General features: G+C 41.4%; 1 protein-coding gene across 1 annotated transcript; it reads left to right on the top strand.

Annotated features, from left to right (window-relative positions):
- Window positions 1-660: 660 nt before the first annotated feature.
- MMP11 (matrix metallopeptidase 11) lies at window positions 661-23,724 on the top strand. Its single transcript, XM_018565907.1, has 8 exons — window positions 661-772; window positions 15,703-15,905; window positions 16,656-16,799; window positions 18,926-19,059; window positions 19,163-19,407; window positions 20,713-20,917; window positions 23,190-23,450; window positions 23,566-23,724. Exons 1-8 carry the CDS (start codon window positions 683-685, stop codon window positions 23,706-23,708), a joined length of 1,425 nt encoding a protein of 474 aa, XP_018421409.1. The 5' UTR covers window positions 661-682; the 3' UTR covers window positions 23,709-23,724.
- The last annotated feature ends 933 nt before the right edge of the window (window positions 23,725-24,657 follow it).

The following is a 24,657-nucleotide window of genomic DNA, read 5'->3' as shown; positions in this document are numbered from 1 at the left end:
AAGTAGCCACCCTCCAGAAGGAAGGACAGTGTCAGCATGAATTCAGAGATGATTTGAGGATCTACAACTGAGTGATACACAAATAAGATACATTTTTGTTAATAGTGAAGATACCTGAATGCAGTTGTAAGATTTAACTCCTGAGCTTAGTGTCACTTTAAGTTAACCATCCAAGGTTGTGAGTGTGCAATGTAACAAGTTTATCATACATTTTGTATACACAAATATATATGTGTGCTTTTGCCTGCCTTGTTTTACTTTTTCATGTTTATTTTCAATGTGAAGCTGCCAAGATAAATTAACACAATATAAACTTTCTGTTAAAGAAAATCTTTTTTTTGTTGACAGCAAAATAACCCCTTCCTGTCTCCTTTCCAACTGTACCCCTCTCCTTAGTCAACCCCTCTCGCTCTCTCTTTTTCTCCTTCCCAAATATTTAGCACGTGATGCTGCTGCTCAGATGTGTCACTTCAGGCCATAAAAGTGAAGGGAGAGAACAAAAGGCACAGAGGAGTATAAATCCCCAGCAGGGATTCTCTACTCACTGACAGGCACCAGGCAGCTCCTCCACACATAACACAGGAAAGAGAGAGAGAGAGAGACAAAGAAAGTGGAACAAAGAGTCTGCTGCAACATACAGTAGTTACTACCTCCCTTATACAACCTGTGCTCAGCTCTGAGAATGTATCTCCTCATTATCCTGCCTGCCCTGTGCCTACTAGGAGTACATACAACACCAATACCTCAGGGGAACTCCCAACACACAATGCAGGTGAGTCACAATGTTCTCTGCTTTCTATTTCTTATTTGCTCTGTAGGTATTTCCTAATACTAGTGTAAAGTTTATAGAAGCATACAGTTCTATAGAGTTATATAAGGAAACTCAGCAGATATGCCTTGTAGTGAAAAGGAGTCATAGTACTGACCTGAAGAATTGGAAACATGATTGGGGTGCATTAATCAAAACTGGAGCAGACAGACTCTGGAGCAGTTGCCCATAGTAACCAATCAGCTTCTCTCTTCCATGTTCAAAGTTTAACTGAACAAAAAGAGAGAAGCTGATTGGTTACTATGGGCAACTGCTCCAGATTCTGTCTGCTCCACAGGCAGAATCTGGAGCAGACAGATTCTGTGCCTTAAAAATGTCCCTATGATGTGATTTTGTGACATGCTTTGGCTGGACTAGTCAGACTTCATTCAGTGTCCCCAGACTGGAGGAAATCGGTTACCAAGTACCAGCCAGGCTACTCTGGCCAAGCTAGTGTCATCTGGGGTGAAAATATGCATACTGAGACATTTCATTCTTCAATTGTGCTGCCACCATTTCATTGATGGTGCCACTCAAATACCATAGATCTCCTTACTGTAAGTCATTGTATTCTATGCATGCTGCAATCTGATTGTAAAATATATATTGTGATCATATTTATATTATATATAATGTGATCATATCAGGTGCAATAAAAAGTTATTGGAAGTGATTTATCACATAGAAGTACTAGAGATTGTTTGTTACTTTACACTGTACGTTTCTAAATGACTTTTATTTGATCTGTACAATTTCACTCCCTACATCTAATAGGTTATTTGAATGAGTTATTATATCTGCATACATATCCCAGTGAGTGCTCCCTGAATTGTACTTAACAGTCTACTGAAACTGATCATTATAAAAGCAGAACAGTTCTATACAGGATATTATTATTATACAGGATTTATATAGCGCCAACAGTTTGCGCAGATGTTTACAATATAAGGAAGACATTACAACTACAATACAATTCAAGACAAGATGTACATATTCATTAAAATTTGGAACACGTATATTGTGCTGTCACTCTGGAAGGAGAAATTAATAAATGAAAGTTTGCGACTACCTGCAGACTCTTCCACCTTGGAGGAATGTGCTGCAGGCCTCTAGCAGTTCAGAGGTGATCATTTTCTGATTGGATGAGTGTGACAGCCACAGGATGACTCTGACAGACCCTGTTTGTATAAGGGATGTTGTGTTTCTGTGCTGTCAGCTGCCTGGGATTTGGAATCTGCAGGCTGGCGTTTTTTTATTATACATCAGAGCTAAGCAGAGTGTATGTACTGACAGCTTTTCACAGGCGTACATGTTCAGAAAGCAGCATTTCACTTTTAAACCCCCCTATGCAATCGTGGGGATTTAAGCCGCAACGCACTCATGTGAGTAATATGTTGGTGACATTGTATTCAGTTCCTTGGCTAAACGAGGTCAGTTTTTTAGCTATTCTTCTTTAAAACTAAATATGCAGAAGCAATAAAAACCTTTTAATAGTCATGAATGGCCACTAGCAGGGTTATTCACAAAAGGGTGAAGGGTTTGGAGAAGGCAGGAGAAGTGACCAATCTAGGACAACATAGCTGAACTGGAAAGTGAGCTGAATTGGAGAATTTTTCCAGTTCAGCTATGTTGTCCTAGATCGGTCACTTCTCCTGCCTTCTCCAAACCCTTCACCCTTTTGTGAATAACCCCGTAAGTAAAGATATCTATTATACTAATTCCATTCATTGTGTGTGATTGTCTCAGAATCAAATGCCTCCTGAGTGCCAGGTTTCTCTCTTAAAATCCTGAACTCCAGGATAAGCAAATATTGTGTAAATAGAAGAGCCCTATGTATAATTACTTCAATCTTGGAGTGCTTTGTGTATTTCTTCCAGATCTGTACAGTAATCCAGTGTGAAACTTTGCTTTCGTGCAGGAGCTTACTGTAATAAAGACCAGTCACTGCTGCTCTCTCACCTTGTGCAGGGTGACTGGTCTTGTATCTGCCCCTTCCCGTAGTTTACTGCAGGCAGCCTGTAGTGCAGTGGTGGCCAAACTTTCAGCTGTTGTGGAACTACAAGTCTTAAAAGGCATTGCAAGACTCTGACATCCACAGGTATGACTTGCAAAGGCATGACGTGATTTGTAGTTTCACCACAGGCTGAGGGCCGGATTTTGGCTACCAATTCTGTAGTGGGTGAACCTCCCAGGTCCCTCCCACAGCTCTGCTCTCTGTACTGACTATGTACTGCATAGTGATGTCACTGCTACTTTAACAAGGTAATAATAGGGCTTGAAAGGGCATGTGAGGATGTATATCCTTTGTGGCTATTGAGGAATATATTTAAATTGCATTGTTTGTGCCCGGAGTTCCGCTTTAAACACTGGCAGCATTGCCTGTAGAGGATAACGCAAAATAAACCAGAAATAGATGGAGGAATTTGCAGATAACAATGATATGGGACCATCACCAGAACCAAAAGTCAATGATGGTGTTTCCTTGGTGTGCCATGCTGCAAACACCTGTACTCAGCCCAGGGTTTCTTTGCATACATTTGCCTCTATATCCCCATGACATAGAATACAAACTGCTCTTTCCAAGCAGCAAATAATATGGAAAGTGCATAACCCATAACAACCAATTAGAATTCATCTCTCATAGATCTTCAGAATGCTGAAATGTGATTAGTTGCTGTGGGTCACTGCCCTTTGTAGATCGCTGCCGCTGATACCACTGCTTTATTGAATAAGCCTGCAAGTGATAACTGGATGGCAGCTACTGCAGCCACTGCAAACCCTACCCAGATGGATTCTGTGTTTTTGTTCAAAGTTATTTCCGATCTTTTGAAATGTTTATCCTCTATATAAACAGTATCTAAAAACATCTCACAGGCTGGATGTTCACTGCAGAGGAATAGAGAGGGAGAGAGTGTTGAAGAGAGGAAAGAGAATGTGTTCAGCGAATGTACTTATTAACTTTTCTGTTGAGTAAACATTTTACTCATTATTGCTTTTAGAATTCAGCTGTACCCTTTCCCTAGACATGGTGAAGAAGGCTGAAAGAGTTCACAAAAAACAACTAGATTCAGTCAGTTTGTGTCTGAAAGCTCTGTATTATTTGCCTGGAACTAATATGCTAAATCTTATACCTCATGTCTCTTTGATGTCACTAGTTGTCACTGTCTGCATTCTCACAGAACTGGTACAGGGTCTACTGGTAAACCTCCTTCATAGATAGTATATGATTAGGTGGTGGTAGAAACCGTTTCCTGTTGTCTCCTGGTAAATTGGATCATTTTCTGGCTTCTCTCTGGGTCTCAATTAATCAAATATTCCCATTAATGCCATTACAAAGATGATAAATAGACAGACAGACAAAAGATAGATAGATAGATAGATAGATAGATAGATAGATAGATAGATAGATACCCTGTTTCCCCTAAAATAAGACCTACCCAGAAAATAAGACCTAGTTGTGACCATTCCCAGGGCCACTGGCATAAGGGGGAACTTGAAGAGCTGAGGGAGAGGCAGGAGAGAATCAGCGGTGCCAACGAAGCCAGCGCTAGAGGAAGCGAGGCGGCACCGGTGGGAGCAGAAGCCTATGCCTTCTCTATAGCGCCGTCTCCTGTCACAGGCGGAGTGATACCAAATGTACTCTGCCTATGAGGAATCGATAGTAACAGTGCGCTTCGCTCATTCTGGCCAGCGATTGGTTACCAAATTGAGATCGAGAGTCTATGGTGGGCTCTGCAGGTTCGCCCTCAGGTGGGATCTCGAGTGGGCTCTGCAAGGGGTATAACTAGAAATCACGGGGCCCCATACAAAATTTTGCAATGGGGCCCTGTGATTTCCAGTTACGCCCCTGGTCCCAGCATATGCTATCCTGTTATAATATCAGCATTGTAGTAGGAATACAAAGCTTACTGGAAATCCCTTTTATGTGCTGCCTTCCATCTGCTCATCACTTTCACCAACTTCCTGGATTCCCAGTGTGCTTTGCATCTCTTTCTCTGCTGCTTGATGTGATGCAATCTCCATTTCTCAAGTCTACATAGCCCATCATGCCTTGCTTCCAGCAAACAATGATAATGTTACATTGTTTAGACACAGAGTTGTAGTTCTTACTTTTGATACAAGTAAGTTCATATTCACAGGGCTGAGTGAAATTGTGTCAGTGCATTGAGGAAGTACATCCTTTACTGGTACAAGTTTACAAAATTCTAGAGGGATATGGGTATTAGGAGTGGGAAATACATATTGATTTTTAGTTTTTGACTTTTAAATATGTGTTTTCGGTTACGCCATGCCATTATAGGACACGATAGGCGTCAACACAGGGCCAGAAAAAGGGAAGGCCGCTCAGAGAGCGGGTCATAAGGTCATGTCAGATGGATTATGGTTAGGTTTACATCTGCAGAACAAACAGTATATCAGCTTCTTTACCTAAAAACAAACACATGTAGGCACCAGTTCTGAGCAGGCTTAATAAGTCATTTTGTTTTCAGTCCTGGGTCACCAGGGTGAGTATTTCCATTTAACTTCTTCATTGACCCCTCTGCATTTTTGTCTGAGGTACTAGAGGACAACATATTTACTATAAGTCACTAGGGCATGGTCTATATGATTTACAGTATTTAGTTTATTTGATACTGAACAAATATTGATGGAATGCAGGTCAGCAGATTATTTTTGGCTCTAATTAAGTAGTATAGATGACAATTCAGAGGCTGTCTCTGACATACATTGCTTTGCGTTGCTTCTCTTTGGACACAGGAGATCCTACTGAGGTGTGTTTTAAATTTCAGGCAAATCAGGTCAAATGCAGCATTTTCTTGTCAAACGCTGCACTTTGGATCCAAAATGAAAGTGTCTACATAAGCCCTTATAGTGCTCTATGGAACTCTACTAACAATAATGACTAGAAAGTGTACATTGACCTTGACTGCTAGGTCCTCTGCAATTATTTCTATTACATTATTGCAGGGTTCTTTGCTGAAAGTATTATTGGACATAATTAGTCAGCACTAATAATGGCCATTACCTAATGTCTCCCGTATATGAAGAAATTATTTGCAACTGTTTAGAACACCAAACAAGAAAAGAAGAAATGGTTTAATGTTTCTTGAACTATGAAGAACCTTTGACACCATCCTCTATCCCATGCAACCGCTCCCTTCTACACCTCCTTCATCACCTACACTCTCTCCTTTACCCTATACCGTGTGCAGCCCCTACATTCCTTGCACCCCCAATATTTCCTGCACCAACTTTTCCCTACACCTACTGCACCTCTACATCTCCTGCACCTCAACATTCCCTGTAACCCTTTTCTCCTGTACATCCTGCAACCCTTTCCCCTGCACCTTCTGCACCCCTTATCCCTACACCTTCTGTACCCCTTATATCTCCTGCATTCCCTTAGCACCTGCTTCTCCTGCACCGCTTCCATCTCCTGCAGTTCCTTTCCTCCTACTTCTCCTGTACCTTTTACATTCCCTGTACCCACTTCCCCCTATACTTCGTGCACCCGCTACATACTAGGCACTCTATTCTTCCTACACCTCCTGCAGCACCGTCATGTCTTGCACTCCCTACATCCCCAACACTCCTTTCCTCCTATAACTCCTACACCTCTACATTACCTGCTCACCCTTCCTCCCAGAGTTTTTGTGCTCAATTCAACCACAAAGTTGAACCATTGATGACCATGTCTATAGGTGGTCAGAGGAAGGAGACACAAAAGAAAACATCACAATGTGTACAGCTTGAGACTTGGTGCCCTTCACATCAAACTTTCTGCCCTAGACACAGGCCCATACAGCCCTGTTTTCAAAACAGATAGAACAATCATTTAGCAATGAGAGATGGTGAAATATTTGCTCTGTCCTCAATTGAATGCCTGAACTGCTGCTACCTGCAGTGCACAGATGTTATCCTCATTTGACCAATGTTTAGAAGCAGCACCCATGGGATGAAGGCATTAGCCCCTTTCCTTGCCCCTAGGCAACATTTGCTAAAGGATCACAGATAGTTCCAAATATGCTGGATAATCCCAGTTCAATTGAGAGCACTTATGATACTCACTGTTGCCAAGGATTTCACATATAACTAAAACCATTTTATTATTTCTAGATAAAGCAAAGGATTGTTAAAAGTACTGTGAGGTTTTTTTTTTCATCTGTGTCCCATTAGGGAAATGTCCCTTAATTTCCTGTCCTGTACAGGAGGAGCAAGGATATCTTTCCAACGTGGGGGAAATCCCATCTTTGACAGCTGTCTCGGGAAGAAGTATCCCCTTTGGAAGATTTCCCCTCTGTTCTTGTTTTGGTGGCAACTAAAAATTTTGGATTTACTCTCACTTTCATCCCTGGTGACATTGTTTATCAGGCCTGTAAACAGGTGCAGGGCGGCAAGCACATCTCCTCCTCTGTCTTTCTGACACAACGCTGCCTACCCCTGGTGAGACACCGCACAGCCTGTACAGCACTCCTGAAAGCCTGCATAGCCCACCTGAGACCCCACACAGCCACCTAAAACCCACATAGCCAACCTGAGAGTCTGTATAGCCCACCTGAGGCCACGCATAGACCCCCTGAGACTCCACAAAGCCACCTGAGAGCCCGCATAGCCCACCTGAGAGTTTGCATAGCCCACCTTAAAGTGTACATAGCCCATCTGAGAGTCCACATAGCCACCCGAGAGTCCACGTAGCCCACCTCAGAGCATGTATAGCCCACCTGAGAGTGTGAATACCCCACCTGAGACCCCACACAGCCCACCTGAGAGCCCACATAGCCCACCTGAGAGTCCGTATAGCCCACCTGAGAGCCTGCACAGCTCACCTGTGAGTGCGCATAGCCCACTTGAGAGTCCACACAGCCTACCTGAGAGTCTGCATAGCCCACCTGAGAGCCTGCACAGGATACCTGAGAGTGCGCAGAGCCCACCTGAGAGTCCGCATAGCCCACCTGAGAGTGCGCACAGCCCACCTGAAAGTCTGCATAGCCCACCTGAGAGTCTACATAGCCACCTGAGAGTCTGCATAGCGCACCTGATAGCCCACCTGAGAGCCCGCACAGCCCACCGGGGGGCACGCACAGCCCACCTGACAGCCCTGGTGAGAGCTCACACAGGCCACCCAACACCCTGGAACAACACAGAGTATGTAGCTTCATATTATTTTGTATTGCTATATAATATATTGCTTGGATTTGTAGTTTTCTATAGACATTTCCTTACTCCCTCCCCTGGCTGTCTCTCCTCACTCTCTCCTCTATATTCTCCAGAAAAGAAAATTGCAGCGCACAGCGCTACAGTGTTCGGGTTTCACTTGAAGAAAAGGTGGCACTAAAACCTATAGCACTCTCTTCTTCTCTTCGACAGTTGTGGGTGGGTCTTCTGGGTCCTCACTTACAATACAGGACTGCTGGTTTTGCATTATTTACATATATGCATATTTGCATATGTGATGACGTCAGATTGCCTATGAGTGGTGATGGAGCAGTTAAGAGTAGCGGCTTCGGGGCGACCTCTATAGACATCTCCTTACTCCCTCCCTGGCAGTGGAGAGGAAGCCTGCAGGAATGAGGGATAAGGCGACTGATTTGAAATGTTCTCCGAGACAAAAATGAGCATTTAAGCTTGCAGTGCTGGGAATCCTCACTGCAAGGGTAACTTTGGATTTTACCTAAAGTTCAGTGTAAAATATATGTAAAAGCAACTGTTTTTGTGCAGCTTTTGGATAGAGTAGGGAAGGGTTAGGGACATAATAACCCTCTTTATTGCTGTCTGTGTCCCCAATGTAGGGATTCACCATTTCTTTCCTGGTGACCATTGTCACAAGACAAAAAGTGAAGGAAATCCAAAATGTTTGAATTGTAACCAGAGCAAAAGGTGAGAGAAAATCTCTTAGTGGGGGCACATGATCCAGGTATGACTGTTTTAAGATGGGAATTACCCTCATTTTGTTGAGATTTTCTATAATTTCCTTTTGCTTATCCAGGACAGGAAGTGAAGGTAAATCTCCCCAGTGGTACTATAATAATTGTATGTACTGTTTTGTAAATAGTACATAGCAAACAATTAATTTATTATGATATTCCAATGAATTAAAATGTACCATATTAGCATATCTATCACCGTTTTTGTATGGTTCAGCAAGAAGAGAAAGTAGACCTAGGTAAAGCTTGAAAGGATGTATTTTTATTTATCACCTTAAAACGTTATTTCACATATGTGCTGCAAACAGTAGTTTATAGTTGAAGTCATGCAATACCTTAACAGATATAGAAGCACAAAGTGCCATGGGATAGCCTCGGGTATTTATCCTGTCTCAGCTTTGTATAGGAAAGGTTAACCAGCCCATGCTTGTCTCCAGGTGACTTTGAATTTGAGTCAGTGGTGTCTCTTTAGATGCTGATAAATGGTGATGTCACAGACAGAAGAAATTAGCTGGGGCTTAGTGTCTAATGGACTGGATCCTTAGGCAAGATTGAAGTCTCCAGGTCACACAGTGCAAACACAGACTGTTTACCACAGACAAGCTGTAAACTACAAAGAAAAGCATGGAGAGTCATGCATGACAAAACCGCTTAACCAGAAATTTGAGCCTCATCTTAGTAACACTTTGCCGGTTAGTCGCTCTGTCTGGTGCTGATACAACTAAACTAGGTATATCAGATATGTCTAGTAGCTGGCATAAAGTGAAGAATCAAACTGCTCAGGCTAGCCATAGGCATGAGATACTGTATATGTACTGTATGTATACATAATAGAGCCAATTTAGACAGCAGCCAAATAAGCTACCAGCATGTCTTTGGAGTGTGGGAGGAAACTGGATTACCCAGAGGAGACCTATGCAAGCACAGGGAGAGCATGCCAACTCCAAGTAGATGTAAGTGTAAATTACCAGTGTAAATGCCTGCTTTACACTGGTGATCAGTGCGAATTCCCCCTTTATATTGGTGATCAGCATAAATGCGCCCCTTTACATTGGTGCCGAGTGTAAACGCCTCCTTACATTGATGGCCAGTGTAAAAGCCTCCTTAAATTGGTGGTCAGTGTAAATTCTAGCTTCACATTAGTGGTCAGTGTTAACACACTGTTCACATTGGGCATAACAAGTGATTTATTAAAATGCTGTCCAACCTATAGTGAAAATCCAGGGGGTGTGATCCAGTGAGGCAAATTATTTCTCCTGTCACTGCTGTCAGAAAGCAGAGGATGCCACAGTACTACCTTATATTCAGTGCTGCTGCTGGTGCCAAGCAAAGTCACATCTTAAAGTTTACACAGTGCTAATGACGCTTACCCGCCCCTATGTGACAGTTCTGAGTGCATAAGCAGCCAGTTTACAATGCTGAGCATGTTCGGCCGACCCCGAAGCCAGCCGAAGCAGGCCGATGTACGGCTGATTTCAGTCGATGTACGGCTGAAATCAGCTTTAGAAGCCTGAAGTGAATAGCCGAACAGCGTTCGGCTCACTTCACTTCGAGTCAGTTATTCACACGGCTGCCTTTGGCAGCTTTGTGAATAACCCTGTAAGTATTTGTCAAGGCTCCCAGCAGTTGAATGGAACCAGTTGCTTTTCCTTACAAAGTTTACTTTAAGCATGAGGTGAGGGAAATTTTATTTTAGCAAAGTTGAAGATCATATTGGAAAGCTAACACTGCAATACTAACTGGAAATATTTTGACTGAAAATGCACTATACTGTTGCTTAAATATGAAATACAGTATTTATAGTGTAGGGCAAGTTAACACACACACACACACACACACACACACACACCATTACCTATTTAAAAGTAAAATACTTACATCAGTGTAAATATCCTTACTCTTTACTGTGTTCTAGCTACCTCCATACTTCTGCTAGTGACAGTGGTACTACCGGTATCTAGTAAGTCACAGTAGCTCTGAGGGCTTTTTCACACAACATCCGGATTCTGTCCGGACCAAAACAGTTTGCTCCTGCACTAAAAATGCATCCCAATGTATCCCTATGTGTTTTATGGGCTACAGTTCTCACCAACGCACGAACGCGTCAAAAACCAACGAAAACGCACCGCACTGCAATTAACAGCTAACAGCCGCACTCCACAAAAAAAGGAACTGGAACGCATCTGAAACGCGGTAAAAACGCATACAAAACACGCTGCACGCATAGCACCACGTCTGCAAATCTGCACCAGATCTGGACCAGAAAATGGTGTGAACAAGCCCTAATAATCAGTGCTACTAACTTTCTCAAGATGACAAAATAAACTGTCAAGAAAGTACCATCAGCTCTTGGGCACCTAGGCTGGCACAGGCAAAAGCATCTGTGTCTAGTCACCGGTGTGTCACCAGGATTGGGCCCTGCCTCTTAACCTTTACTCCACCAATGTCAAAAAGGTCTGACTAGATTAGATTCTGTCAACACAGATTCTACTATGAATTGGCCTGCTACAACTTCCAAAAAAAGGTAAATAAATGTGCATGAGATTCCCTAACTTAAAAAAAAAATACATTGAGGACCTTTCTGCCATAATTCTACCCATCAAAAAAACTCACCAAATAAAATGCTGTTAGACTCTTCTATTTGAACTATGTTGTCTCAGTGTCAAGATCCCAAATTATGCACCCATTCAGCTTTCTCTTAAGGAAGTTCAAAACGGCAGAAAGAAACTATGAGTAAGAACAAAAACATCTAAGAACTTAAACAAAATACTATTAAAGAATTTCCTTTCCTTTGGCTGGTCACGTTGAGACCTATAAAACATCCTAAAGTGGAAGTAAAGTCAATAAAATAAAATAAATTGCTGGGAGGTAGGAAATTTTGGCAGAAGAAACATGCAAAGTCTCTCTTTTAAAACATTCTTCCTCTTTCCCTGAGCAATATTTTATTTTCTGTGTACACTTTACAGCTCAAGCGCAATTCAGTGTACACACTCAGCCCATTTATGGCATCTCTAAGATGCCATAAATAGTCTGGGTGCCAGGGAGGATGTAACTCCTGTGTGCATGCGCAGGAGTAACATCCTCAGCAGCCACCCAATAGCTGAAACTCAGAAGTAGTGGTGGTGACAGAGATGGCAGCAGGGAACAGAACTGGGGCCCAGAAATCAATCCGGAGAAGGGCACACTTGTAGGGTAAGTGTGCTCTAATGTGCAAGTATGCTGTACACACTTGCACATTAAGGCAAAAACTGAACACACAGTTGTTTGCGTCCACTTTGATTGTTTGAGTGGTTGTTATGGTGGACATACAGAACAGCAGAAATTATGTACTTTCTTTCACCATATCCATCTGTAACAAGGACCAAAAGACCAAGGTTTGGGGCTTGCAGGGACCCTTTTCTGGTCTATTGCTTTTTTTATGGACTTCATGTGAAACTCTATTTTTATTAATGTTTTTATTCCCTCTTTGTGATTGTTGAATAGTTATCCAAAATGGCTTATTTATTGCCTATAACAGTGGCTTCCGTAGCTTCTGAATTGGCTCACATATTCCTCAAAGAGATGATAAGATCTTGTAGTTTTCCAAATAGCATTATCTCTGATCTAAGGTACAATTCACTTTGATGTTCTGGAAATTTCTCTGCAAAGATTTGAATATTGAACTTTGCAAAGAATCAGCTTATCATCTGCAAATGAATGGACCATCAGAATGCATAAATAACACAACAGTAGATAAAGATGATTTCCTTCTTTGTCCAAGATCTTGCTTTTTTTCCAGGTCTGAATTTGTCTCTATTATAATGATTCATTCTGCTACTAACCAACCACCATTTTTGTCAAGTTTCCACTAATTATTTTTTTTTTTTGCTAAATGTTGTTCCTGACTTGAGAGTACCAGCTGTTAAGAATTAGTTAAATTCCAGCTGTGAGATACTAAATAGGATCATTGGCAAAACCTTATATCCCATTCTCAGTTGGTAGGTGTTTGTCCCTGTCTGTCTGAAATCAATTTATGGCTAGATGCATTCTTTTAAATAGGATGCCTACTGCGCCAAATCATACCAAGGCGCAGTAAGGTGCCACTTAGAATGAACAACTCCACAACGCACCAGCACACAAAAACATGCTTTCTTTTACGCATTGCAGAACCACGCGCTAAAGCACAGTATAACATTGTGAACTGAACATAGGACTCTACTGTTTGGCTAAGACCTTGGCCCCAGATTTGTCGGTTCATTCCCAGCCAAGAGGAAAACAAACCAGACAACTTATAAACCATCAATACCCAAATCCTTCAGAATTTCCACCTCTGTTCCATGTCTCTTGTTTCAGACCAGGGATACGAGATCTAGTGCCTATTGCATAATTTATGACAACAAATACGTTGAGGCCATTCTTAGCACTATTTCATCATGTGGAAGGGTTTCGGTTGCAAACAGAATCACTGGGAGCTTGCCTGTTTGCAAATGTAGGTGCAGCTTCCTATAATCACTTCACAAGGATGGAGGCCTGCTGTTCTTTCTGCTGACTTCATCTCAACAGTTCAGGACATAATGTTCTGGTACAACTGTGCACACCAGCTGCTGAAATGCTGTCTCTGACCATCCTGCTCCCTACTTTGCTACTTCAGGTCCAATATTTGGTGTCCTCAGCCTTCCTAAATTATCTGGCATCCTCGATCGTTGTGCCCCCTAAGGGAGTGACAGGGGTCTCCTGATAACACAATGAATCATCTTTTCCTTCAGAGGCCTTGGAGAAGACTGGGTGCTCTTAGATTCTGCATCCAAGAGTAGCTTGTGTTACTCACTGAAAGTCCTGGGACCAGCTACCACACCCTGATCTACTCTTGTATATTATATTGCATGCTAGCCAACACAATCTCATCAGGTTCATTTCAGTGTCAATTTGTGCATGATGAAGAAGACATTTACATACAAGTCCATGCATTTTATAATGAACACACAAATAGTGTCGCTTGCTTTAGTTCAACACGTTCAGTGTAAGGAAAATAAATATTTCTTGCAGAATTTCCCCCTAGTTAAATGATGTATGACATATGTTACTGCATTTTTATCTTTGTCTGCCCATGTGAAGATCAAAGGTCTTTTGTACACCAATTGCATTTCCTCAGATTGGCTGTTTTAGCTTACACTGTAGGCATGCAAAGTGAAAACAACCAAGCTCCACTCACTCTGTCCTTTCAGATCCTTCTATATAACACTGTTTTTAAGTAAAGCCCCTTTTTGCAACCAGAACCCAAATGAGAAAGCCAATATTGGTATTTAGAACAAGCACCTGGGCCATGTAAGGCTAGGTTTACACCTAGGCGATTGCGCTGGTGAGCGGTTTTCGCATGTTTTTGTTTGTGCGATGTTGCTTTGAAAACCGCGTGGTTGTTGCACGGTTTTCAATGCATAGAGATGTCTATGGGACCCCAAAATAGCTCCTGCACCTTGTTCTGCGACAGGAGAATTCGGCCGCGTAACGCAAAGGTGTGAATAGGTTGAATGGACTTAGCCTCCATTCACACAGGAGCGGTTGACCGCGTGTATTCAGCCAGCCGAATACGCGCAGAGCTGCTCTAAGCATAAAAAACAATGCACTTTAACATGCATTGTTCAGACTTTTACTGCAGCCGCGCGGTTTGGTAAAAATGCCTGCAAAATAGTACAAGAGCGATATTATATGATAGCATCAAACAAGCAGAGTCTTCTGCACAGAAAGCCACGAGGGAAACGCAAACGCTTTATATGAATGGAGCCTGGCATGCAGATCTCTGTTTTGTGCAATATAATTCACCTAGATGTGAACCTAGCCTCAGTTGTGTCTTTACCTATTTGTCTCACATTCATAGTGTCTTGAACTCACGACGGATCATCATAAATTAGAAAAAAGTTGAGGCTTATGTGGAATTCCCATTGCTAAACAGGTGGCTCTCATATTTAATTACAGTATAACATGATCCTCACCAACATGCTATACTTCAGCTGTGCTACTCTGTAGCTCCAGTATGGTAATTTAAATGAGTAAATTTAGCTCATGATTGTTTATATAGAGTTCAAGGTTGGTTGTCTGATTAATAAAGATTGAGTTATTTTAATACACTACTCTGATGTGAAGAAAATGCCAGTTTTAGGATGTTTCTCAAAGCCACCAGTTTTAAGCCTGCCTTAGGAATTTGAATGTAACTGGTGATGGTAAATAGTGGCATGAGGGGCGCTGTAAAGCTTTCTCGCACAGGGTGCCTAAAGGCCTAAGGCCGGCCCTGCCCGCGAGGTGCATTCTGACTGCCATGGATTACAGTCATTTACGGTTATTGATTGGATTTGTTTTCTGCACTCACAGGAAGTAAAATGCAGGAGTAGATGCTGTGCTTACAGTATGTAAAGTCCATGATGTCCTGCATGCACAGGAAGTTAAATTAAAGTGACACAAAAATTAGTAGTGATATCTTAAAAATGCATTCAAGTATCTTGACTAATAACAGCACTGGACCTTATTTGTACATCACTCAGCTGTAGATCCTCAAATCCTCTCTGAATTGGTGCCGACACTGTCCTTCCTTCTGGAGGGTGGCTACTTCTGTTCCTCATGGTCTCTTTGTGTGTTGTAAAGTAGCCACCACTCCATGCTCACTCCTGTGATGGACTACAATCTCATGTTTAGTTTACTAATTTGAATTGAGATTGTAGTCCATTATGGGAGCAAGCTTGGAGCAGTGGCTACTTTAAAATACACAGGTACCATGGGGAAGAAAAGTAGCCACCCTCCAGAAGGAAGGACAGTGTCAGCACAGCCAGACTGCTAGCATTTTCTTAATATTTCTCTCAGTACAGGATTCCTTTAACATAAACCTAACACATACATTTATTTAACATTTCAGGATATTGATACACTCAACTTTAATATGCATGTTAGGCTATCCATTACACATCCCTGGAGGAATAACTCAATCTATTTTATATTTAGGACCAGAAGCACCCCTCAGTAAAACCACGGTCATGGACACGTAACACTCATACCAAGGGATTGCTCAGACCTCACAATTCATGGAATCCCCCTCGCTGTGGAGTACCTGATATTCCTGCCCCCCCAGATTCCTCTGGGCGTAACAGACAAAAGCGTTTTGTACTTTCTGGTGGACGCTGGGACAAGACCAACCTAACATACAGGTAAAACTGTGTTCATTTTACCTTACCCAAATAGTCTAAATCCAGTTTAAACATGGCAGAAGGGGACAACCTGTTTCAGTCAATTTCAGTTATATTTATTGGTTAACGAGGCCCCATGTACACAAAAATTTCTTTCCACTTTAGTCCAAGTTACCCAAGTTGTCCTGCTGAACAGCAACATCATTAGATAAAGGTTGGCCAAACAACAAACTTTTAATGACGTAAAGTGTATGTAAAGCCAACCTTTTTTTTAAAAAGTTTTTTTATACAATATTCAACAGCTAGAAGCTCTGCTCTTAGGCTGGGTTCACACCTAGGCGTATCGAATACGTGCATTTGCGGTAAAAAAACACGCGACAAGCGCGCGTTTCCCAGGGCTATCCGGCTGTATCCTAATGGATACGCGCAGCAAATACGCCCCAAAGAAGCTCCTGTACTTCTTTCAGCATAGGGCGTTTTGCAGCACGTTGCTACGCGCTGTAAAACGCCCAGGTGGGAACCATGCCCATAGGCAATCATTGATTTTCACATGTTGAGCGTTTTATAGCGCTGTAAAACGCCCAGGGGTGAACCAGCCCTAATGCTAAGCATGCCCTGCTGGGAAAATGTAACTTCTGGTCCTGGGCCAAGAGGAGATATCCCTTTTACATTCTGCTGTGTCTCTGGAACAGGAAGTGAGGGGTAAATCTCTTGGTAGGCACACAGATTGTTCATCCACTATACATGATAACAATGCTTCTAATGTTTCAGGATTATCCGCTTCCCATGGCAGATCAGTAAAGTCAAGGTGCGAAGGACTCTTGCTGAAGCACTGAGAGTATGGAGTGAGGTGACGCCTCTGACGTTCACTGAGGTGTATGAAGGACGGGCTGACATTGTTATCGATTTCACACGGTGAGTTCATTTAATAGCCACCTTCAAATGCATGGACATAATAGCGTAGTAATGTATAATGTAGTTCATGTAAGAATATGTATACTAGATAGTTACCTAACATAGACCTATAAATAATTAGGATTGCTAAAAAAAAAACCAAATACATAATGATCAATCATTATGTATATCATCCATTTTAAATTTACAGAGAATGCTATGAATTTAAAGGGCAACTCCAGACAAACTACTTAATACACAGTATACACACATACCTAGGAATTGGGCTAACTGGCAAAAGACCTGTAATTATGTAAATTACATGCAGCCCTGTGATCCAGCCACCTTGCTGTACTATGTGGTAGTATAGGGAAGCTGACAATCTTTTTTGGAGTCTACATTTCCACAGACTCCCCCCTAAGATTGAATTTTGCTTTCAGCTAGTGTGTTAATGAATACATGAGTAAATGGTGATTATACAGTGTATATATATATATACTGTATATATATATACACTGTATATTCCAGGTTTTTTTATGTTAAACCCATCCCCGCCAAAACTTCTCTCAGGTTTTCAATTACAGCCTTTGTCTTCACGAGGAGATCTCCCCTCTCCTTATGTCAGGGCAGGAAGTGATTAAAAACCTCTCCAGTAGGGAAAGAGACTGCAACAAAACACTTTTTCACTAAAATGGTGAAAGGCTAGACCATCTGTTAGGCTGTTATTACTGGCTGTTCCTGTTCTGGTAATTAGCACTCCCTTCATTTCTTGTCCTGCTTGTCTCAGGAATTGCCATGAACTCTACCCATCATGGCCACATGGGGACAGTGATAAAAACTTGATCGAAGTATTTACTCTCTCTAAGTCTATCTAAAACTAAAAAAAGGTTTAGATTGAGTTGGTCTTTTATTTCTATCAGGTATCCCATCTCTAGGAATGAATGCCATCATATTTCAAATGTATTCATTTCTTCATTCCTCCTGACATATTAGAACATACTTTCTGCCCAATTTTTATATTCGCAAATTTATTTTTATGTAAGCCAACCAATGATATTTGTATAGATTGTGCTACCTTATGGTATCATATTGTACCGTCTTATACAATCATATAGTGAATAGTAACTAAACAAAGGCATACCATTTTAAAAAGCAAGACTCAGCCCTAGTGCTGGCCACACACAGCAATTTTCGAAACATTTGAGCCACTTTCAACTGACTATTTTTTAAATGACCAAATTGATCAGTGTCACCTTCTACCAATGGTTATCAAAACCAGGAGATGCTTAGAAATGTTAGCAGTAGATTTCCTTTATGTGTTTAATTTGCAATTGATAATGGTTAAAACTGCCTGAAATGTTTCATGCATTTGGACAGCAGAAAAAACAGGGATAAATACATACACACAAAACTTTAAAAAAAAACGTCTACAACAACTTTAGCTTATACTGGACAAGCTATCCATAAACTGGTAATAGGCATTTTTTATATGTAGTTTATTTTTGACACATCTTTCTAAGATGAGTGAGAGTTCATTACACTTTCTATGACAATCAGTCCAAACACTCCATCTCTAGCTGATAAAACTATTTTGTACTAATATTAACTAATAATATATCATGAAGACTTGCAGTGTGCTCTGGCATAATATAATTAGTACAGAAGTTAGAACAGAATGTAAAGCTGTTCTCTGAATAAGGGACATTACATTTACATTTTGAGGTAAAGGACCATTGGGCTTCAATATTTATTTATTTTTAGTATGTATATTTTGTAATGACATGTGTGTGACAGTACTGACACTGTGCAGTGTTTTACACGGTACATTGACCCATTCCCATTAGACCCTTACCCCCAAAGAAACTCAAAATCAAATGCACATATCGCACTTTTACACACATTAGTGGCAGTTTTGAAGGATTAAAATCAATGATAAAATATGGTGTTACTCTTGTTAGTAAATACTAGTGTAAGCACTAATTACTTCTAAGGGCTACTAACACTGGTGTAAATACAAGAGTATGAACATCCAGAGACAAGTTGAAACAGATCCTGAGATCAGAACAGAGATATACTTTGAGCCAGCAGCGGCACCAGGAGGATCATAACAGTAATATGGACATAATCTGCAATACAATACTTTACAGGTACTGGCATGGAGACAACCTGCCTTTCGATGGTCCTGGGGGCATCCTTGCTCATGCTTTCTTTCCAAAGACACACAGAGAGGGGGACGTACATTTTGACTATGATGAAGCTTGGACCATTGGAAACAGTATAGGTAGGTGATAGCTATGAATTACAGACAACAATAGAAGAATTCTTGCTGCACACTAAAATCTTGTACTTGAACTAGCAAATGCCTCTCTCCATGTGTATTGCAGGCACAGATCTTCTGCAAGTAGCTGCTCATGAGTTCGGACATGTGCTTGGCTTGCAACATTCCTCAGTCTCGAAATCACTGATGTCTCCATTTTATACTTTCCGTTACCCACTCAGTCTTAGTGCAGATGATAAGCAAGGCATCCAGTACTTGTATGGAGCACCGCATCCCCCAACCATAGCTCCAACTCCAAAGCCAGAAGGCAATCAGCCAGAACCTGAGAGCAATGAGATCCCTTATTCCGAGGTTAGAAGAATCTTACTACTGTATCTAAATCTATACATTTTCCATAGTGTGCTCTTTGATTGGATTAAGAGATTTAATTTACTAGAAGTGTGGGGTATATATAGTATACATTTTAACAATCAAAATATATAGCAGTTTCTAAAGCTTTAAGCACACAAGCTTTGCATTTAAATGCTTATAATCAGAAAATGCAGTATGACATTTAAACTACATTAAAATGTGATGTGCAAAATTAATGTATGTGGTTACCATGGTAGGAAATGGGCTATAAAGGCACCCAAAAAACCAGGGATGGCAGCTGATTGTTAGTAACAATCAGGTCCCACAGCATTTTTCCCTCCACCTTTATACACTATATTGCCAAAAGTATTGGGACACCCCTCCAAATCATTGGATTCAGGTGTTCCATGAAATTTCCTTGCTACTAAATATTCCACGGTCAACTGTTAGTGGTATTATAACAAAGTGGAAGCAACTGGGAACAACAGCAACTCAGCCACGAAGTGGTAGGCCACGTAAAACGACAGAGCGGGGTCAATGCATGCTGAAGCGCATAGTGCGCAGAAGTCGCCAACTGTCTGCAGTCAATAGCTACAGACCTCCAAACTTTGTGGGGTTGGGCTTGGCCCCTTAGTTCCAGTGAAGGGAACTCTTAAGCCATCAGCATACCAAGACATTTTGGACAATTTTATGCTCTCAACTTTGTGGGAACTGTTTGGGGATGGCCCCTTCCTGTTCCAACATGACTGCGCACCAGTGCACAAAGCAAGGTCCATAAAGACATGGAAGAGCGAGTTTGGGGTGGAGGAACTTGACTGGCCTGCACAGAGTCCTGAGCTCAACCCGATAGAGCACCTTTGGGGTAAATTAGAGCGCAGACTGCGAGTCCGGCCTTCTCGTCCAACATCAGTACCTGACCTCACAAATGCGCTTCTGGAAGAATGGTCAAACATTCCCATAGACACACTCCTAAACCTTGCGGACGCCTTCCCAGAAGAGTTGAAGCTGTTATAGCTGCAAAGGGTGGGCCAACTCAATATTGAACCCTACGGACTAACACTGGGATGCCATTAAAGTTCAAGTGCGTGTAAAGGCAGGCATCCCAATACTTTTGGTAATATAGTGTATTTTCATTTGCGTATTTATGAGAATAGTAGACTGCATCGATGCAATGCTAAAACTAAATCAATTATTTTAAAAATAATGAATTCCAGAATTACATATACACAGATATACATTTTATATGTAATTGAACTATATCATAACTTTATTACTGACAACAGTGATGGTTTATATTGCTTGCAGCCAGATGCCTGTTCCACAGATTTTGATGCTGTATCCACAATCCGTGGGGAGCTGTTCTTCTTCAAATCAGGCTATGTATGGCGTCTCAGAGGAGGTAAACTACAGAGTGGTTATCCGGCCTTGGCTTCCCGACACTGGAAAGGAATCCCTGAGTCTGTGGATGCTGCTTTGGAAGACTCAGCTGGGAACATCTGGTTCTTTTATGGTAAGCAGAATACACTGGTACTGTAATAGTTTGACATTGTTATATCTGAGCTGTCATTAGTCTATAATGGCAACCACCAGTTTGCTTTACCATTTATAATCAAACTTCAGCATGATTACAGACTGATTATATCATCTTAGTAATAGTACCTAAAAAAACTAATGGCCATGTGAAGCCACTGCACCTCTTTACTACCGTATGTTAGAGAAATGTTCTGCTAACCCTGGCTTATACTAGGGATTGATGAAAAACATGTACAAGTAGAGAAATAATGTACTGATTTTCTCAGAACAACCTTAGTGTAAAAAGACAATTTGTCAAATTGCATGTGCCCTGTCTGGCTCAGCTTGAGTTCAGCTTTAACCTCTATCTATTACAAGTTAGACTCTCTATGCTCATTAATTTTTAATGGCTTCTCCAAGGCATGTAATCTAACTGCATATTGCTCTCAGATTTGCCCTGCTAGACTTGCCCTTTCAGGGACAACTGTAATTGAAGGCGCAGTTGAACTGCAGCAATGTACCTTCGGTAGCCTTAGACAAAATCTCATCAGACATCAAAATATATCTGAGATATATTAAAGGTACACTTCAGGCCAGGCAGCAAAATAAATTTAGAAGAAGGGACGCAACCAGAACAACTTACAGGTAGGACAATGGAAGACACCAAGGCGCTACTCCAGTGCATTAATTGTGAAAGTTGAAAATGAATGTCCAGGAATAAGCGCTCTAAGAGGGGCTGGGGGAGTGGGGGGTTTGGGGACGCTGGGTGTGCTGCTTCTCAAATGTACGGACTGTGGTGTCCGACGTTTGTACTGATGGTAACAAAAAGGAGGGGTGGAGAAGCGCCAACAACCTGGCGTGGAATGGTGATTGGGTGTTGGGAAGAAAGAAGGTTGTATTCAGATCTGGGTGAGTTCGTTGAGTCTTGGACCAAGACCATTCCACGCCAGGTTGTTCACCATTCCACGCCAGGTTGTTGGCTCTTCTCCACCCCTCCTTTTTGTTACCTCCAGTGCATTAAGAAGCCATGTAAGAGATGCACTTGCAGCATGTCTCTTTTGAAGCAGTCATTTTAAGCCATCAGTAAGAGTTGCCAGGATTGGCAGTGACCAAGAGAGATAAAAAGCAGCTAGAGGTCCATTACATCAGCACTCAAATAGTTCCATAAGTTTCATTAAGTTTCATAAGTTTTGGGACAATATATAATTTAAATAAAAATTCAGCAATTCTAAATGTGTACACATTGGGCACATTATGTTTGTGTGAAGGATGAGAAAATTGTTACACATCCATAAATAGAGATGTATTCTGCCTTTTGTTCTTGCATGCAGCAAAGGTGGATATTGGTAAGATGACACAAGTTAAGACGGGTCTTGGGATCTGCACACATTCTTAGCCCATGGTTGTGTGTCTGCACACAGGAGCCTTGGCGTGTCATATTAACCCTGAGGCAAAGCAAATGTTCTAGCTTCTGCCAGCTCCTGACAGATCTAACTCCCACTGCTCCACTGGCCCATGAGACAACAAACCCTAGGGCACAACATTTCACCAGGTGAAAGTAAAGATCTGGGCACAAGCAGCATGCAGACACGGGGTGAACAAGGTGTAAAAGGAAATAAAGACATTGCACTTTAGAAAATAGTTACTGTTTACAATATGTGCCCCAGAAGGCCCCATAAAAGCCAGGAAATAATCAAATATCTTGCGAAGAAGACTACTAGGTATGATGTAGGAAGTCCAGAGAATTTACAATAAGGACACGCTTTTTAGTACCATTACTCCCAGGGGCCCTGTCTTGTATTATGTTACTGTAGGCACCATGATATAAGCTAATCCTAAGCCTTATTCATTATAGATATCTGCACAATTCTTTACTGCATGGGCAAGGAACCTTGGCACTTCAGTTGTTGTTGAACTACCCATGAGTCCCATGACTCTGACAGCCACAGGCATGACTTCCAGGGGCAGAGGCATGATGGGATTTGTAGTTTCACCACAGCTGGCATGCAGAGGTTGCCTACCCCTGCTTTTGTGTATAGGGGTAATGTTTAGATCACTCTCACTTCTAGCAGTGATCATCAGAAAAACACATGATCAGAATATATAAAGCTTCCAAAATCCCCCTTATTGGTGCAGAAAGGGTTGCATCTTGAGCTGTATGTGAACTTAGGGGCCCTGGTATGATTACATTCCTTGTGACCATAGTATTTTTACCAATTCATATAACACATATTAAATGTTTCCTGATCTTTGCGTTTTTGTTATTATAGGACAGCGATTCTGGATTTTTGATACAAAGCTTCAGGTCACGGGTCCCTTCCAGATATCAGACCTTGGTTTATCTGTAACCAGCATTCAAGCTGCCTTTTTATGGGGCACTGCCAAGAACAAGAAAACCTATTTATTCAAAGGAGCAGAGTATTGGCGTTTAAATACTGAAACCCGGCGAGTGGAAAGTTGGCACTCACGCACTATGAGTGATTGGAGAGGAGTACCTTCAGGAATAACTGCTGCCTTCCAAGATGAACATGGTAAGACTACTACAAATGTTTTGAGTATAAACTGGTGGATTTGGTTTTCTACCACAGTATTAATAATAGAAAATGAAGTGTTTCTCCTAAAACTGATGACTTTTTAATGTTCCAGGTTTTGCCTACTTTTTGCGGGGCAGATACTACTGGAAGTTTGACCCAGTACAGGTGAGAGTTATAGAGGGTTATCCACGATTGGTCAGCCAGGATTTCTTCAACTGTCCTGCAATGTCTTCTTCAACCAATTCATTGCGATGAAGCTGGACCAAGTAACTTCAGAAAGAACACTAACTTTCTTCTAGGATCATATATTCTTGCAGGGCTCTGAGGGCCCTCATGCCCCATATTTTACTGCAGTGTACAGACACAAGCGGAGACCAGTCTTCTTTTTAATGTTGTATTCTGGTCATGAGTTTTGTTAGCTAACAACCTTCTTACACAGCAGAAACGTCTTTCTACACATACTGTACAAAGTTTACTAAAGGGACATTACTACTCTCTGTCAAGTCATTTTACATATTGGCACGACCAACGAAAAGCTGACCTGGTATGTCTATGCATGAAGTGGCTCGCAGTTGTTTGGGGTATGACACAGTCAACTCTCTTCTACAATGTTCGGTTGTACACAAGGTCAAAGAAACGGCATCAAGATTTACTTAAAGGGTCACTGCCCTTGGAAAATGCTTTTACAGAGTTACGGCTCTCTTCAATGGACAAATCAAACAAAGTTAAGAACTGAAAAATCATGGAAGTGACCATTCAGTCATTCATTGCGGTGGAATGTGTGTGTTTGTGAAGGCAATGAAGATGTTAAACCAACTTAAAGTAGTGCCAAAAGAACTTTTAATTTAATATTAGTGTCTGTACAAAGCCATTACATCTATCAGTGCTGGTCACTGACCTGATGAGGTTTATGAGGTACAGTATTGTTAATGCATGTTACTGTCTGGAAACAGCAAATATTGCCCTTACTAATTACAATTTTGTACTGTGGTAAACTAAATCTGACAAATGACTTCTTATTAATGTTAAACTATGGCTGGATACTTTCAAATGGTCCATACAAGTCAATACCTTAGAAATATGCATAATTATTTATCTGCAAATCAAAGCCAACCTAGTAGAAGAAAAGGACAGGAGTTAATTGGACAATATGACAACCAAAATGTGTGAGAAAATGTGTATTGCCAGTATACTAGCTAAATAA

Source organism: Nanorana parkeri, unplaced genomic scaffold (genome assembly GCF_000935625.1).
Source record: "Nanorana parkeri isolate BGI_ZX_2015 unplaced genomic scaffold, ASM93562v1 scaffold899, whole genome shotgun sequence".
Classification (NCBI taxonomy): domain Eukaryota; kingdom Metazoa; phylum Chordata; class Amphibia; order Anura; family Dicroglossidae; genus Nanorana; species Nanorana parkeri.
This window is presented reverse-complemented; position numbering and strand designations above follow the sequence as displayed.